Consider the following 18,202-nt stretch of genomic DNA (forward strand, 5'->3'; position numbering starts at 1 on the left):
AAATGGTTATGGGTTCAATATGCGGTCACGACCGACCTCTGCCATAATAAGCAGGTAGCAAAAAATGAATGATTTGGATCATTTGAGTACCTAAAATACTCTTGTCTCCTAAGGCATTGGCTCGATGAAGAACACTTAAGCTTCAATATTGATCGTCTTGAGCTCCAAATCACAGATTCTAAACATAGAGTACCCCGGTACTAAGAGTTTATTTCACCCTCCTCCCAATCAAACATGTTCACATACTCTGTGTGAATTCTATCAACATGCACCATATACATGTGATATAGGATTTTAAAGCTCATTAAAAGCTCCTTTAATTAAATAAAGTTGCAAAAAACTCGATCGGCACTCAAGTCTATGTATATACAAATGTGGATGGAAATGCTTTAACTGCGGAACATTTCTTTTTCATGCAAAGTAATATTTTATGCTGTAACGTTATACGATCGAAAGGTGCAATATTCGTTATTTAAAAGACATACAGAGTTAGTCAATCACTAACACAGCAGTCAAAGTATTTGACGTCAAACAACTGAACGCGGGTACATGTATCTACGTCCTTAAATTATATCAATGAAATTCTTGTTTCTGAAATGTTGTCAATTCACCAAAATGTGACTCATTTAAAATGGTACATGTAGAATTTAGAAAGCGTATTTAATAGAAATATAGTTAAATTACCTGGAATATGCATGCTTTAAAATTGCTTCAGTGCTCAATGCTCCTTTTTAAATGTGAAATTTCTTGTACAAAGAAAAAAGGGAAGAATAATCATGATTCTTCATAGGGACTCCTTATTTCATTTGTAAATAAATACATGTATTTAATATTACATGCATATTACCAATGATAGAATATCAAATGCTCGGAATGATTGAGAAAATCACGGGAAATAAAATACCGGAAATTCATATTGACTATCATAAGAACACTTACCATTACGTAGAATATCATTTAAATCTGGGAACACATCAATGAAAATCCTCTACCATCAGGCTTTATGATATCGTTTGATTTGAACAAAGCTAGTTATTTTGATGCATAACATAAACCTAGTACTGTTGTGAACTCTTGAAAGAAAAGTGTACAACGAAACAACCACTGGAGTCTAATTAAAATAAGTCCCTACGTATTATTATTTGTGAATAATAAAATGAGGGGCTAATCTATTATATAATTATTAGACTGCGATTATCATGAGCATTATGTTAAGGGGAATAAACTTTATACAGTTGTAAATTTAATATCTTAACGTTAATTTGAAATAATGCGCCTGCTTCTGTATTACATCACTGATGAATTATTATGTTATTACTTTCGCATATACCAGGCTCGTATATTTCGTTTGTCGTTGTGTAAAGTAAAAAACTGTTAATTATTACAGGTACAAAGGTTTGATGCGAATAAAATATCTATTTCAGGAATGTGTAAGGTGCTGAAATGGTATATTGCACACATTTATTAAGTGTCAAATTAAGTTTTTATTGAAAAATAAAACGATTACAAAGTCTAATGTTAGTCATTTATTAAAACTCTCATATGTCTTATTAAGAAGGCTGGATGAACGTAGCCACTATTAGACTCTATAAATCTCCTTAAGAAAAAGAGTTCTGTATAAAGACTTTGATAAACATTAAGCAAGATGAATAAATGGAGTTTTTCTTTACAAAATGGAAGTCAATAGTTAAACAATTTAAGGTAAACTTTATATTTTAAAATAATATGCCACATTTTGTTGAATTTCATATTTGATAATTTATAAAAGCTAACTATCACATTGTTTAAGGATTCTTCCAACAAACAGCATAGTAGATCAAAATAATAGCTACTGCGGGATGCTTTGCCTTGCGTAAATTTTGTTACTCGCATTTAATCAATATACCTACAAACTACATGTATGATCTCCTTTCTCAGCATAATACTTTTTAAAAAATGTCGTTATTAAAATCATGAATACTTACACAATAAGTATTTGTGGCATTTACATTGTAATATATGTTTTTCTTCTGCAGAAGGTCATGCGTTTTGTTTAAGTGCTATAATGCAAATTCAAAAATGGTTATTTAAGCATTGAATGCTTATTTTGGGATGTCATCAGTCCTGTAACACAACAAGCGGTGCAGACAAATTGAATACCGTGCGTTAGCATACATTGATGGTATTATGTCTATTTGTATGAAATATATATGTACTGTCGCTGTAAAGCCATGAATCATACAGAGAAAAGCCATATTAACATGTTATTTAGTTTGCTTCCGCGACTAAAATTAAAGTGTCAGAAGCTTTGTAGAGAAAAAAATTTAATCAAGGACAAGATACAATTTCATGTTTATTTTTCATATACAATCAAATTTGTTATTTAAGATTGAACCTTGTATTTAATCTTACCAAAATAAATATACTCAAAACACGAGAAGACATTTATTTGTGCTCATGGCGCATGATATTGCAAAGTGTATTCATAGAAAATTAAACGTCGCAGATTTCCAATGCAAACATAGGGGAAATTTACACCGAATGTAAATATAAAAAGTCGAATGTTAATTTGACAATTGGATCAAAATCATTTGTTATTATACATAGCACGAACTGCAAATCACAAGCCCGATATAATAACCACTGAGCTATGATGATATACATGTACAACCAAATCAACTGATTCAAACAATTAAATTCCAATTTTGTGACGTAGTATAAGTCTTGATGTAGTGAGCTACCTTAATGTGCTGGCATGTTGTGTTTATATGCCGATTACATGATGAAATCAATCTAACCTTTTCTATCGCTAAAACATCTTTTAAAAAGTGTCTGGACTTTTGATACACGAAAGCTATAGAGTCAAACACTAATCTAATTTAGGCCTATCTATATCATTGACAATCATCTCGTTTTTGACTGACGCTAATCAACAACATTTGTCGATTCTAAGTTGTTCGTACGTTATAAGCGTAAATTTCATCTTTATATACGTATACTTAATATAGCTAAACATAGTTTTGTTTGATAGGTCTATAAATCTTAAACAATAGAATTATTAAAAAATAAAAATAAGGTAATAAAATCTCGCTCTTTCCAGTTTTGTGAATAAGTATCGTTCATTATTGATAGCCTTAACTGAGAATCAATCATTTTCAAACTTAATTTAAATGTTTTGCCAGCCGAACATTACAATCACACATTATTGCATTTATCACCATATTGTGATAAATGCTTTTAATTCCTGTGCAAGCGCGACAACTCTGCATCATTGTTCAATTCAAACATCCCTGAATCAATGGGAAAAATTAGGTAGGCTACAGGACATGACTTATTTAGAGCTCTTTCCAGTTGTAGTTGCATTACATGTTTGGGGTCCTTTGTTGGCCAACAAGAAGATCTTATTTCATATTGACAATTAGGCAGTGGTGTACATAGTAAACAAACAAACATCTCAATCTATTGAGGTTATGTCATTGGTCTGGAAATTGGTGCTGTATACCCTCAAGTTAAACATTACATTTAAGGCTGAGTACATATACGCCAAATACAATGCAATTGCAGACTCTATTTCTCGTTGTTAGTGGCCACGTTTTCGGGCTTTGGCTCCATATGCAGACCCAACACCAACACAACTACCCCCAGAGATTTGGCAGTTTTGACCGAGGAAACCAATAGACTCTCAAGGGCTTCCATAGCAGAGAGTACATGGCAAACATATAAAACAGCTTCTGATAGTTTCAATCGTTTCAGGTACTTGTATGGGTTACCTCTTTCATGGCCAGCTCCTCTCGAACATATCATTCAATTTACAGCTTCTATGTCTGCAGAAGGGAAAGCCTCTGGATCTATTAGAACTTATATATCCGGCTTGTCATATATGTACAAAATTCATGGTCTCACGGACACTACCAAGTCATTTATAGTCACTAAATTGTTAGAAGGGGCAGCCCGACAAAACCCAACACACGATACCCGAGCCCCGATAACTCTTAATATCCTGATTACACTGCTCCAGGCTTTAGAAAAAGTCTGTCTTAATAGTTATGAAATTTGTTTAATTAAGGCAGCATTCTGTTTGGCATTTTTTGGATTCTTGAGAGTAGGGGAATTAACCAGCAAATCACTAAAAAGTCGGGACTTGAGACCTTTGCAGTTTGGTGACATTGCCATTGTTGAGGCTAATGGGTGTAAACATGTGAAAGTCACAATTAGACAATCAAAGACTGATCAACTAGGCCATTCCTCTACCCTATTTTTGTCAGAAACTAGAGGTCAGGCATGCCCTGTTAGGGCAGTGGTAGATTATTTACAGGTTCGAGCTCAGGGTTTAGGTCAAGGTCAATTCTTAGTTCATTTTGATGGCAAACCCCTGACCCGTTATCAGTTTTCAGCTATACTTGCCAAATCATTGCAATTCTGTGAGGGTAAGATTGGACGATTTAAGTCGCATTCGTTTCGTATTGGGGCTGCAACAGAGGCAGCAATGAGGGGCATCCCTGATCAAGTTATTAAACAATGGGGGCGTTGGAAGTCAGAGTCTTATGCTTCATATATTAGGTTTTGATACTGCTACATATAAGTTTGCTTGTAGCTTATTGTTACTGTTCACTTTTTCTATTGTTCCTACATTAACAAATACTAAGATTTGCAGGATGTAAGAAAGTTATATTGGTCATGGGATCGTCCATTGTGTACTGGGCTGCACGAAGTGCCTGTATTCGACCGGGAGGAAAACATCTCACCCTACAAGACAAGAACATCAACATTTTGTGGTTGGGAGTAAGGGGAATGAGATGGAAGGACTTTGACCCTCTTTTCGACAATAAGTTAAAGTCTAATCCGCCACCAGATTACCTGCTAGTACACTTGGGTTCAAATGACCTTGGCATTTTGTGCGGAGTTGAACTCATTCATACTATTAAATGCTCCCCATTACGTTGTAAAGTGTTGGTCCCAGATATGACTATTATTTGGTCAGATATGTTGCCACGATTGTACTAGCACAATGCAAAATCAGCTAGTAAGATTGATGCCACACGCAAAGCTGTAAATCGTGCTGTAAAGCAATTTCTTAGACGAGAGGGGGGTCTGGTCATAAGGCACCCAACAATCACTTTTGCTCAAAAGCAGCTGTTCCGTTATGACGGAACACATCTTAATGAGTTGGGCAATGCAGCATTCCTCAATAACCTTCAGGGGGGCCTTTAAACCATTGTATTTTCATCATCAAACATCACTGTATTCCCAGATGATCAATAAATATTAGTATGTTCAATTTTGTTCCTTTATTAAGTGCACTTTAACATTAATTATGCATATGGTAAGGCTTGGTGGGTGAAATAATTTACAGTTTAAGCATACACGTGCATCGCGATTTAGTGGCGGGTGAACTTGTAGAGACAAATTCATTTGGCGGAATCTGGGGTTTACCACGAAGGAGGATTTCTCTAATGTCTGTCTCAAAACTCTGGGGGGTATCCATCCTCAGTGCTGGGGAGGATTCAGGGGTCACTTCATTGGTACATGAAGGACCGGCTTGACCCTTGGTGCCAAGGGCAAGCTTTGGGGGGCCTTAACCCCTGTGGGGTGTGGTATCCCCAGGTGGGTTATACCAGGGGAGGCAGGTAAGAGTTAGGGCCCGAGTCAGAACTTGATTTCCTCCTTGGGTTGTGGCAGTCACTCTGGTGGGCACCTAGAGGACTGTACCCACCACAGTTGCCTTGGGGGGGGGTTCTATCGCGCCAGTGACCAGGGGAGGTCACCCCTGTAGGTGGGTAGTGTTCCTTGGGTTCCGCCGGTATGGGCTTACTTTGTATAAATAGATTGTGACAAAACTCGCCACTAAATGTTATTAAAGTCTTATTATTCGAAATAAATTTTCATGGCTTATTTGCTTGTTGTTAATTCTAATATTCGGTGTATCTGGGATTAATTGCATTTATCACCATATTGTGATAAATGCTTTTAATTCCTGTGCAAGCGCGACAACTCTGCATTATTGTTCAATTCAAACATCCCTGAGACTATGATCTTGGCACATACACATTGTTTATACGACTAAGCCTCTAATAGATACTGATTTATCAGACGACGGTTACAAGGCAGACGAGCAGCTTAAAAAATTTCACCCACCCACCCTTCCCATTTCACATAAATAAGGGACAGATTATTTTGCTTTCTTGTTGTTTTCAGTAACTTACATTTGGAGTAAACTGTGTACCTTGGCAATCTGCGTCGACACATGTGGACTGGACTTGAGCACACCTGTTTGGATAAATTCGGACTGGACTTGAAAGCACCCTGTGTTGGATAAAAGTGAACCGGACTTGGAGCCATAGAGTCTCCAATTATCGGTAGTGACTATTCTTGGATGTGGGCCAAAGTTGGTCAGTGTGCAATTTGCAGTGTGTTTGACGCTGAGTTTATAGTGTATATTCATTGACAATATGGTAACACAGTTCTCTGTGTAGTGGGTGGTTTTGCTTTAATTCAGGCAATATTGCCAATTGGTTGGCTTTTTTGTTTGTGTCGTACAGGCACTGGGTCACAAGCAAGTAGTTTGAGTAATATTTAATATGAATATTAATTTTTCGTGGGATTATGGTAAATTCATATTGTCACAATCTGGGTTGGGGGCGGCGGAATCCGGGGTTTACCACGAAGGAGGATTTCTCTAATGTCTGTCTCAAAACTCTGGGGGGTATCCATCCTCAGTGCTGGGGAGGATTCAGGGGTCACTTCATTGGTACATGAAGGACCGGCTTGACCCTTGGTGCCAAGGGCAAGCTTGGGGGGGGGGGCCTACCCCTGTGGGGTGTGGTATCCCCAGGGGGGTTATACCAGGGGAGGCAGGTAAGAGTTAGGGCCCGAGTCAGAACTTGATTTCCTCCTTGGGTTGTGGCAGTCACTCTGGTGGGCACCTAGAGGACTGTTCCCACCACAGTTGCCTGTGGGGGTACTATCGCGCCAGTGACCAGGGGAGGTCACCCCTGTAGGTGGGTAGTGTTCCTTGGGTTCCGCCGGTATGGGCTTACTTTGTATAAATAGATTGTGACAAAACTCGCCACTAAATGTTATTTTAAAAGTCTTATTATCGGAAATAAATTTTCAAAGCTTATTTGCTTGTTGTTAATTCTAATATTCGGTGTATCTGGGATTAACACAGTTCATTCATATTTTATCCCAAACAACACGGCATACTTATGAGTGATCGAGAAAAAACCCAGCTAAGATAAATTAAAAATGAATATAAATAAAAGTGTAAATAATAGGTTTACCTTGATTATTCAAATGTATATGATTTCAGGAATTCAGAAAATACTCTTTTATCGAGGGAGATGTATGTAACTCGGATTTTTCTGTAACATAGTTACATGTAGTTACATGTTCTACGTGAAAAAACACTGACGCAGTGCTTTGCCGAGGGACTAATACGCGAAAAAATGTTGAAACCCAATCTACTCATTCTTTATGGTATAAAACATATCCAATTAATATGGGAAAAGTAACATTAGTTTTAAAACTTTCATTCTGAATAGGCTTGATGTTCGAGAACATTCTTAGACTATATTTTAGTCTTATTTTTAGGTAATTTTTAACCAACATGCATCTTAAAATCCTTTATCTAGTTATCAGGGACAAGATATTTTCGCGAAATTTGACTTACTTTAATTCATTTGGAAAAGGATTTATAATGCACCTTACCATTATCACAAGACAAGAAGCTTTAGTTATATAATTGATTATTTATCATACATTCGTATATACTTTAACATCACATCTTTGATTTAATTGGTTCACTCAAAATGAAATTTTACTCTTTGCCATATTACTATCTGAAGCATTTTAGTCTTATTGCCGCCGATTATATATATATATATATATATATATATATATATATATATATATATATATATATATATATATATATATATATATATCCCGTTTCCGTTTTCCTCGGTGTTTGTTACAATAATTGTGATGAATTGCTGTTGAAAAGCGATGTTCCCTTTACAATGTTGCACAACTCTATTGCAGGTTTGTTCATCAAATATAAAAATAAATGACAGTGTACTGTAAAAAAAATGTTATCTCTTCGAGATTTATACTACATACAATGACAAATAAGAGCCACACTTAAAAAAAATTATTTCTTTTATTGTTTTATAGATCCGAGTGATAATTATTTGCTAATCAAAACTAAAACTACAAAAAAGTTTAGAGGCGAACAGCTTTATGTCAATATGGAATATTCGCTAATAGAGTTAATATCTGAATTTAAAGTGTATACTTTAAATATTTTCTTATTTCGGAAAACAATCAGAAGAAAAAATAATATCTGCTAATATATGCCATCAAAATCAAACACCAAATGATTCCGGTGGTATCTACAAAATTTTTAAAGGTCGGCGGAAATTTTCAAAAATAAACATAATACATGTATATAGTGCTACACAAACATACTACAAGTAGATTATTCCTACACGATATAAAAATATTAGATTACACAGTATCTTAATGGACAAACACAAATCCTCTTAGGTTGTTCATGTACTGCAAAGGCATGTGATACAGAACTAAATAAACATAAAACCCCAAAAATCAAACCACACAAAAAATATACTGAATCACAATAATTAAAAAACAACAAGCCACTGGATGTTAATCTTGAAATAAGAACTTTAAAACATGAACAAACATCCGTACAATTTAAACCATACTTTATATTAAAATTCCGAATTTAAGAACAAAAACAAAATATCGTATACAGATTGTTGTTACCGTTAAATGACACAAAACAGTATGTTTTGAAATGCCAGTACAATTTATATTTTTTTTAAAAATTTATCATTCTAGATCTTTTAATTGAAATTTGAAACAAAAAATATACATGTCGTAAACAGGTTTTTGTTATCGTTAAATGACACAAACCAGTATATTGTGAAGAGCCCGTATCATTCTGAGTCTGTTTTATTTTTATTTCACTGTTTCAGCATTCTGAAAACATGTTGTTATCCACAACACCAATAGGTGTGGTAGTAACAGTCCTGTTTATCGAATCCACGGAATTCGATCGTCGACGAGATTTCTCATCAGGAGATGCAACTCGAAGGATGTGCGAGTTATATGTCTTCATTTCATCATCAAAATTGAACTTATCAGGCAAATCAGGATATGGGTGTTCGAGGAATTCTTCGTTTGTTTCTTTTGGTCTTCGCTTTTTTGAGGTTTTTCCAGATTTAGCTGTTGTGGTTTGCTCTGAAGTTGAATGACGCCTCCCGTCTAGTGGTCGTAAGAAGTGGGGTTTTGGAATAGGATCTTTAAAAACTGGTCTGGGGTTTTCATGGAAAAACGGTCTGTAGAACGTATTATGGACTGTTGCTGTGTTTTGCAATGGAAGACTCTTTTTCAAACCACTAGAAGGCGTTGAAAAACCGTCTCCCGAAGTAATGGTACTACTATCAATGTTTTTCAGTTCGTCGTCGGAATAATCATCAAAAGCCGAAAAAGCGTCGTTGTTGTAATAGTCAGGGTAAAAGAAGCCCACCTTTTGCATTGGCCTCTTACTCTTGCTTTGAGGCCATTTTATCGCCGTTACATTTTGGTCATTCATTGTAGTACCAATTGGTGCTTCCGACGTTTCGAAACCTCCGTTGTGTGACGGTCCTGGGTTCTCCTGGTAAAAGGGTATTGTTTCTGATTCTGCCAATCTGGAGCAGAAGTGTGTGTCACAAGGTGGGACCGTTTTTGTAGGCCTGCAATCCACAGCATAGAAAAATACGTATATATTTTAAAAATCTATAAAGTTATATGCATATTGAAAACATATGTGGGAAGATAATAATTTACAATGTATAATCCCAATAGTTTTTTAGATAACTTGTTATAAATTTCTATATTGTCTAATTATACTTAGACAATATTCTCTAATTATACTTACAAAATGTCGTCATCAGAAAATAATTCATTGTCGCTAAAATAATAATAAAAAACTTATTAGTATTTAAATGTATATCATATAGGTAGGTGTCAACAAAACTTTAATTTTTAATATCAAAAAATAATCTTACAATTCGCCAAAGTTGTTCTCTTCAAATTCATCTTGAAGTTCCTCCCTGCAACTATAAATCATTATTATGAAAATTATACCAAATCCTATGTATTTGATTAGTGTAAAAATGTAACAAACAATATCTTTTTTACAGCAATTTACCTGGAATTCTTCTTCTTATTCCTATAGCGAATATATATTATGCCAATTATGATAATTACAAACAATCCAGATAAAATCAGGCATGCCAGTGCTTCCGGTTTTATGACACAGCTGTAGTCGTTAATTTCATTAACACAATTGTAGAGACTACCGCAAGGTTGCTGCAGACATTCATTTATCTCTCTTTCACACCATTCACCGTCATATCCAGGATAACAGTTACATTTGTATGAATCAAACGAAGCGGCTCTAGAGACATCTTCACATGGTGGAGAATCGTTAAATTTAGGAGAACAAATACCGTTAACACATGGTGACCAAAGAATATAGATATGAGTCTCTAACCGCTCAGTGTAAACTTTCTGGCTGTCATACCCTAAAATATAATAGAAGAAGTCACCGTGAAAATTCTTGTTGATTGTCATCTCTGCCGAATATTCCTGATGTGTCCTTATATCAAAATCTCCGAACAAGTCTGGAATAAACAATGATGCATCACTCCGAATCATTGAAACATTGACATTGTTTGGGTTAGTGACGCTTGATAAAAACGATACGGTTTCATTGTCGTCAACATCCGCAAAGCCGAAATCAAACAAATAGTGTGATGTCGTGTTGCCTTCGAACGTTAGCTCTAGCCTTTTGTTTACCAATACATTATATGCTGAGTTGTTGTAAAGGAAACCAAACAGTGGCATATCATTCAACCCAGTCACAGTAATACTCATAGTTGTTTCCACAACTGCAGGATAACTTGCATCATCTTGCAGTTTGATTTTTATGCTATCATTTCCGAAGAAATTTGTTTTTGGATAGTACGTTAGGCTTCCATTTAAAGTTATATTTGCATCACCGAAGCTAGGGTTTTCTGTCAAGTAAAACTGCACTGAGTCCAGGTCATCATCATGATAAGGTATTAGGAAGTTGATAATCGGTGTATCTTCTTTTGTCACTATTGTATCGATATCTATTACAGGTGGGGAGTTGTAATACGATACGTTCATAGCTGTTAGCGTAAACTGGTAAGGATGGATTACATTTACAGCTGTTGATCTCTTTTTCCGTGATTGGTTTTGGAAGATGTGCAAGCATATCTGAAGAAAATATTTTCAATTAAAACATTTTTCAAAATATCAGATAAATGTAAGACTACATATGTAAAACTTTGGACAAAAGAAATTGGAAATTTGGACATAAATGAAAAAAACCTGAGTTTTATATATGTTTCCATCAAGTCTTGGTTTCGTAATATCTTCCCCACAGTTTTCTTCTACATGACGCCAAATTCCGTACGCTGTTGAAAACATGAAACGTATTAAAATATATTGTCATTACAAACATTCTTTTCTAAAGAAATTTACATTATTTTTATGTTTTGTTAAAATCTGCTTTGATGCGCAAGTGCTTAAGGATTTTATTTGAACTATGCAGGTAAAATGAACACCAATATTAAATAGAACATAGTTTGCTCTACGTACAAAGTCTGTTTAATGTTTTGTTCAACGTAACTTGTCACTAAAAGATGAAACAGCTGTAATTTAAACACATTTTAAAATCACAGCGTACATTTGGTTTCAGAATTGAAGGCGTAGATATCCCATAGAAGAAGCGCCGGTACTGTGTTGTTAAGATATACCAAAGGATTGTACTTGATGTGAACATTAATCTTTTCCACAGCCATTTCAGGTGTAGGGGCGACAAAAAAATTGATCCCAATCGGCATTATTATTCTACAAAGAAATAAACATTTTGTATTGAATATAAGTAAAGTTCAAATTTATTATTGCATTAAATAATGAACCTGTAACTGATAATATGTGCATAATAATATAAGACATGGGTTAAAAGTTAAGTTTATGAAATAAAAAATTTCATTCTTTATACATATTGAAAACATTCTTGTAAATACTACTGAGTACTAACTATTATATTAAAAAAAGAACTGTGAGCAGATTGAACATTCTTATTAAAGGCTACCCCTTATTTTATAAACACTTTCACCTTTGTATATGTAATAAAGCTATAATACGATTGTATTTACAATGTATACATATATTTTGCTTAAATACAAGTAGAAAACAAATACGTTTTAGAATTGCTGCCTTTTGTCAAGCATGTAATAACAGTCTCTCTCTCTTTCTCTCTCTTTCTCTCTCTCTCTCTCTCTCTCTCTCTCTCTCTCACACACACACACACAAAACACAAAACACAATTTTGCTTTAAGTAATTACCTACCTGTTTCGTATTTCGCGCGTTGTTGGCCAGCTCGTTGTATTAGGATTAGTTAGATACGTCCTGTAATCAAAGGACGAAGCTGATCCATACTCGTTGTTGAGATCTGCATCAGACAGGACTCCTACAGTAGCTCCAATTACTTGACCTTTAATTTAAAAGAGATGTCAAGATTTCAATAAATATCTTTCAAAGCGTTTAATCCTAGTAAATGTAACAAATCAGTCTACACGATGCGGTTTTTTAACGCACATAAATATGATTTAACATTTTAAACTAAACTTACCCGTTATTTGTAAAACAACATGTTCGTTTCCAATAACATGCTGTACTTCCTCAAACTTGTCATTAGAACTCCATCCAATAATTGTTATATTTTTTTGCTGATTATGAATAACCAAATCTTTGTCTTTTCCTGATATACAAAACATAATGAATAATGTTGAAGTGTGTATTAATACTCTTAGATTTATTTTCTACTTTACTTTTACCGACATAAACTTACTTTTGAAGCAAAGTTGTTGCGTAGATATATTTGCCTCTAAGTTGGAATACCCAACAGCTATCAGGGAAAGATAAACACATCGACCGGGTTCCAACAAAAACCGAAAATCGCTCTCTGTGTTGCTTATTTCTTGTTCGGTAAAATTTCTCCAGGTGCTGGGTGATAATGCAGCGAGAGATTTTCCCGTCTTGTTGCCATTTAACCACAATTCACCGCCAATTACCTGTGCACTTCCTTCTTTAGTTAATCCTATAATGGTCGGTGGGATCACATCAGCACTTCCTTTATAGGTTCCCATTTGCCACTCTAAAAAGTTACATATGCATTTCAAATCACCAGAAGTTCAGAAGTATTTGTTGAAGAAATGAATAGTTAGGAAAAATACTTACTATAATACTCTGTATCGTTATTCTTGTTGTTCCAAGTAATTCCGAATTGGTCCAAAGTGTCCACAAAGCCAACACCAGTGTCAGTATCAAATCCCGAGGAATGTATTATTTGTGAGTCAATAGCTGATACGTTAGGCGGTGAAAGAATCGTTGTAACATTACAACTGTACATAGCTGAAAGACCAGCACCATTATAAACCAAAAGATTGACAAAATAAGTTGTTCTGTCGTCAAAGTATATATTATCTTCCAAATCGACTCGAACGTTTGAAACAGAACCGATATCTTTTTGCTTATATTTGTTTTCGTCTTCTTTATTGCCTCTATCTTTATTTGCAGTTCCGACTTTAATATAAACACTCTTTATTCCACTAATATTGTCATCGCATGACCAGTAAGCACCTATTGTCTTATTAGACCCCAGTGTTTGAGTTGGTGATTCCATTCCCGTTAATACAGGATCCACACATTCGACAAACTCACAAACAGGTGGTGTTGTATCGATGATAATAGGGTTTGTAGTACTTATCACTGACTGACCGGCAAAATTCACCATTTTCAAATTGACACGGTATTGTGTTATATTGCGAATTTCAGTATGCACACTTGCATTTAACCCATCATTCGAAAGAATGGTTGGTGTAAGAGTTAAATTGTGAAGTTTGATTGGTATTATTTCAAATTCTTGTAACTTATTATCTTTAAAAGCACAATTTGTATCACAGCTGAAATTACAATTGAACATGCAAGGCGTGCACATTCTCTTGTATAACTCCATTTTCTTGACATTACCAGGTTCATCGACATTGTCTGACACACCTGCCCATATTTCTGCTATCCCACTTTCTCTGTCATAGAAACCTGTTCCATGAATGCAATCCATTGTTTTATTAGAGGGAATTTTCATTTTTGAAAGGGTTGCTTGAGATCTATACGGATGTATGGGATCTATCAACGGCTCCTGATAATTATTTAAGTTCCATGTTTGGACGAAAATATTCATTTCCTTATCATCAACACTCAATCCATATATATTCGCCTTTTCCTCTCCGTCAATTAAAAATTGCAAATCCAATACAGCTCTTTTATCTTGTTCTCTTTTTGTTATCTTGATATTATACACAAGTTGTGATTCAAATGGGTTTCGTTTTATATTGGTCCATTTATGAATTTCTCCATATGTATCTTTTGCCCAAAACAGACAGTCCCAATACCTGCTTCCGTTGTGTTGATCCCCTAAAACTTGGAATCCAAATCCATGGGAAATTTCTGTATCTACGTTCTCGTATGTTGGTCCAGTTTGATTATTTACAACTAAAATGGGGGGAGTTAAGGATTTTGTTGTTGTTGGAACATTTGTGCCGTTCAAATTATTTGAAATGGTTTCATTTACAAGCTCAGTTTTAGAAATATTAAAGGTAACATCGTCCAAACTTCTTTGATAAGGTCGGACAAATATTTCTGGAAAATATGGATTTTCTTTTGAAGCTGACATAATCACTGACGTTGTTATATTTTTTCCGTTTGCTGCTGATAACGATATAGAAATTTTTCCTTCGTACAATGCACCGATTTTACGCGATATTCCACTTTTTAGAACTTTAGTTAAGGGAACGTTATAACCAATTTTGAGAACATACTTGTTTATATATTTCAATACATTTTCAGGGGAAAAGTCACCAACTAAAGTTTCCCATACAGATTCATCTTTGCAAGGAAAAAGTGTATCAGTGTTATCGCAAAGATATGCATCTTCTGTCCTTGCTATAGCTGTTAAGGCTTCAATTGCTGATGTGGAAGATTGGTACAATTGATCATGATCCCATTTGATTCCAATTTTTGAAGTTCCGACAAAAGGTGAACCAGTGTCAAGTAACATTATTGGACTTCTCAAGTGGGTTTTTAGTCCAGCGTTGTTACTTGCTGTAACTTCAATGTAATAGTACTGATTTGGATGTAGTTCTAGGCTTTTCATTCGTACTTTTGGATCTGTTAGGGCTTCAATTTCTTTGAGAACAATCGTTCTCTGTTTCTCAGATGTTGGACAATCCAAGTATTCATGTAAACGGAAAGTAATAATGTATATACCACTTTCAGGGTCCTCCAGATCTAACAGTTGTATTTCAATTTCATTTGATTCTGTCACATAAAACTGTTTCAATCCACTCACATTCCAATTATTTATCATGAATGTAACGTTATCGTCAGCTGGTGGCGTCGTGTCAACAAGAAGTGGATTGCTTTGGGAAGAAGAGCATTGCCCAATTTCATCACTTGCAATTACCGTAATGTAATAGAGCATCCCATGATTTAGAGTTAGGTTTGTAAAAGTTACGTAAGTATTAAGCCCGACTCTTGTTAAGTTTACAATATCAAAAAGCGAAGAAACCTTTAGAATGTCAGAGCATGAAAATGTTTTATTACTCAGTGTAACGAATTTACTAGAAACAGCAACCGAGTACTCATTTATCCCAATATCTGATTGAAAATCAGTCCATGAAACAGATATTTCACTTTCGCTGCTCTGGACGACATTTGTTTCTATGGCTCCTGGGATAATACCCAAGCGATACCCTACTAGCACACCATTTGAATAATTTTCCTCATAAGCACCTGTGATACTATAACCTCTTACAGTTACGAAATATAGTACTATCTTTGAAGTCAGGTTTAGACCAGTAAATGTGTAACTTTTGTTCAAACCGACATTTGTAAAATAATGAATGTTAGTTCTTGTTGTATGGTCTTTCGTGTCTTCTCCTATGGAAATCTCATAATGATCAATTTGTTGCGTAGGATCATCAGATAGCTCATCGCCAAACGCATCCCAGTTTGCTGACAGAACTGTTGTTGATTCTTGGTAGTCAATATCAATATTATCAAGACCATCTCTGACAGATCCATAATATGGGGGCTGGATCCTTACGGTGATGCCATCTGACACACCAGTTTTAGTGCGATTTAAAGCATCGGTCAGTTTAATTTTGACAAAGTAGTGAACATTGTTCATTAAATTAAGCTCATCATTGTAAAATAAGAAGCCGTTCCCTGGTATTATTGTAAAATTTTGTATGGTATTCCCCGTTAAATCCTCGACAGACCATTCAGCTCTCGTGATAGGACAGTTGTCAGAGTAGCGGTAAGATCCTAAAAGATAAAGAATCACATGAAATAAGTCTTGCAAATGTTAATTTTTTGCATCAATTTATAAAAATAAACAGCCCATATAAAATATAATCTTGGACAATGGTTTTTTAGTAGTCTGAAATTTAAACGGGGCTAATGGTCATGTCAGCTAATTTATCTGTATCTACTTTTTGATGATTTCGCTTAATAGCACGCACTATTATACTCAAAACTTACTTTGTCAGAAAAAAAGTCAACAAGCCTAAAGTGACTCACTTTATCTCGAAATATTTCTCAAATCTTCAGAAAATTACTTTATTATGATAGATAGCTTGATAAAAATGTACATAAAAAGTAAACAAGAAATCATATTGACGCAAGCGTCATATGGGCCGCAAAAAATATAATTGTTGTATGAATCATTGGTTGTTTACATTAAACACACCACATAGAAGAAAATAAAAGTTGGTTGTACTAATTTTTATGGTAAATTCTAATATACTTTCAGCAACTTGTTTTGAAGTTTGACATTTTACTATCATCATAAAGAATCATTTCTAACGGTAATTCTATGGTCATTGCCATAGTATGAAGTAGTATGAAGTAATGGAGAACACAATTATTGTACATTACCGTAATACAATAAGTTTAACTCATCATTTTTCTCTTGGAGATTATGTATTTCAAACCATTTTTTGTTGCATTGTATTGAATGAAAACTTAATGCTTTAGTATATATGATTTTAAGGGACCACATGATAAAATAGTAATGGATTAGTTCAAATTTTCCATTCAATTCAAATTTTCATTTCTGTCATATTTTTGCGTAAATAATTGATATGGATATAATTTAAAATTATTATTATTATTTCTACCACATATTACAAGGGAATATTATAAATACACAAACAAAGTCATTTTAGTTGACACGACAAATATATCATTTATATAAAATTTAATGACATTCAGGTCTTTAGTTTTTCGGGTCTATAGTATGTCCCGCATACAGATCCCGATGAATTGTTTTGAAAGAATGAAGAACTCCGAAATTTTCCGAGTAGATTATAGTCTCGATAAAAATGCGCCAAACACGACAGTCTACTAAGTATGTCCTATTTTTCATTTACGAGTAAAACAAAATATGTGATATTTTTTATAAGGCATAAAACATATTTCTACATGCAAATTTACTTTCAATTCTTAAAAAGAAGCAATATATTAATTCTATCAAAAAAGAACTATCCCGCAGAAACGCAGTAACACTATTTAAATGTATATTAAATAACGAACCGCCTTCCGGCGGCCCGTAATAACTCAAACAGGCAAACAAATATGCAATTTTGTATCTAAAAACATAATTTCCCAAATTTTAATAAATACTTAGTCGTGATGTGCGGTTCACACGTCCGATACTTTGAACAAAGAGCGATGATAACATTTAACCAAATCAAACAATACTAACAATTAAACACATTGATATCGCCATCTTGTGACGTAGTGTCTTAAAAAGTCTAAGGCTTAATAAAAAAAAAAATTAACCTTAAGGATATCAATAACAAAAGATAAATTCATATGTTCATTTGATTATTTATACAAAACTTAAACTTTACATAAAATATTCCTATTCTGCCGAAGAAAAAACATGTTTCCCTTTACCGACACATTACTTGCATTTGGCAATGTTGAAAATCCCAGATCAAAATGTTTGTTTCTCTTTTTGCAAATTTGTCTTTTTATCTATCAACACTTTTGCTT

At 34.5% G+C, this 18,202-nt stretch overlaps 1 protein-coding gene across 2 annotated transcripts in view; it reads right to left on the bottom strand.

Moving 5' to 3' along the window:
• Nucleotides 1-8,123: 8,123 nt before the first annotated feature.
• Nucleotides 8,124-18,202, bottom strand: part of LOC105337197 (uncharacterized) — a 40,296-nt gene continuing 30,217 nt past the window's right edge. The window contains exons 42-51 of one of the 2 annotated variants that reach the window (XM_066087231.1): nucleotides 13,322-16,468; nucleotides 12,933-13,238; nucleotides 12,714-12,842; nucleotides 12,431-12,575; nucleotides 11,762-11,925; nucleotides 11,404-11,489; nucleotides 10,196-11,289; nucleotides 10,053-10,097; nucleotides 9,923-9,955; nucleotides 8,124-9,737 (exon numbers count right to left, since the gene is read on the bottom strand). In XM_066087231.1, coding sequence (XP_065943303.1) covers nucleotides 8,972-9,737; nucleotides 9,923-9,955; nucleotides 10,053-10,097; nucleotides 10,196-11,289; nucleotides 11,404-11,489; nucleotides 11,762-11,925; nucleotides 12,431-12,575; nucleotides 12,714-12,842; nucleotides 12,933-13,238; nucleotides 13,322-16,468 — 5,915 coding nt within the window. In that variant the 3' untranslated portion in view covers nucleotides 8,124-8,971. Of the gene's footprint in view, nucleotides 9,738-9,922; nucleotides 9,956-10,052; nucleotides 10,104-10,195; nucleotides 11,290-11,403; nucleotides 11,490-11,761; nucleotides 11,926-12,430; nucleotides 12,576-12,713; nucleotides 12,843-12,932; nucleotides 13,239-13,321; nucleotides 16,469-18,202 lie in introns of both variants that reach the window. The other variant, XM_034470713.2, reaches the window with a different exon arrangement.

This window comes from Magallana gigas, chromosome 6 (genome assembly GCF_963853765.1).
Source record: "Magallana gigas chromosome 6, xbMagGiga1.1, whole genome shotgun sequence".
Lineage (NCBI taxonomy): Eukaryota > Metazoa > Mollusca > Bivalvia > Ostreida > Ostreidae > Magallana > Magallana gigas.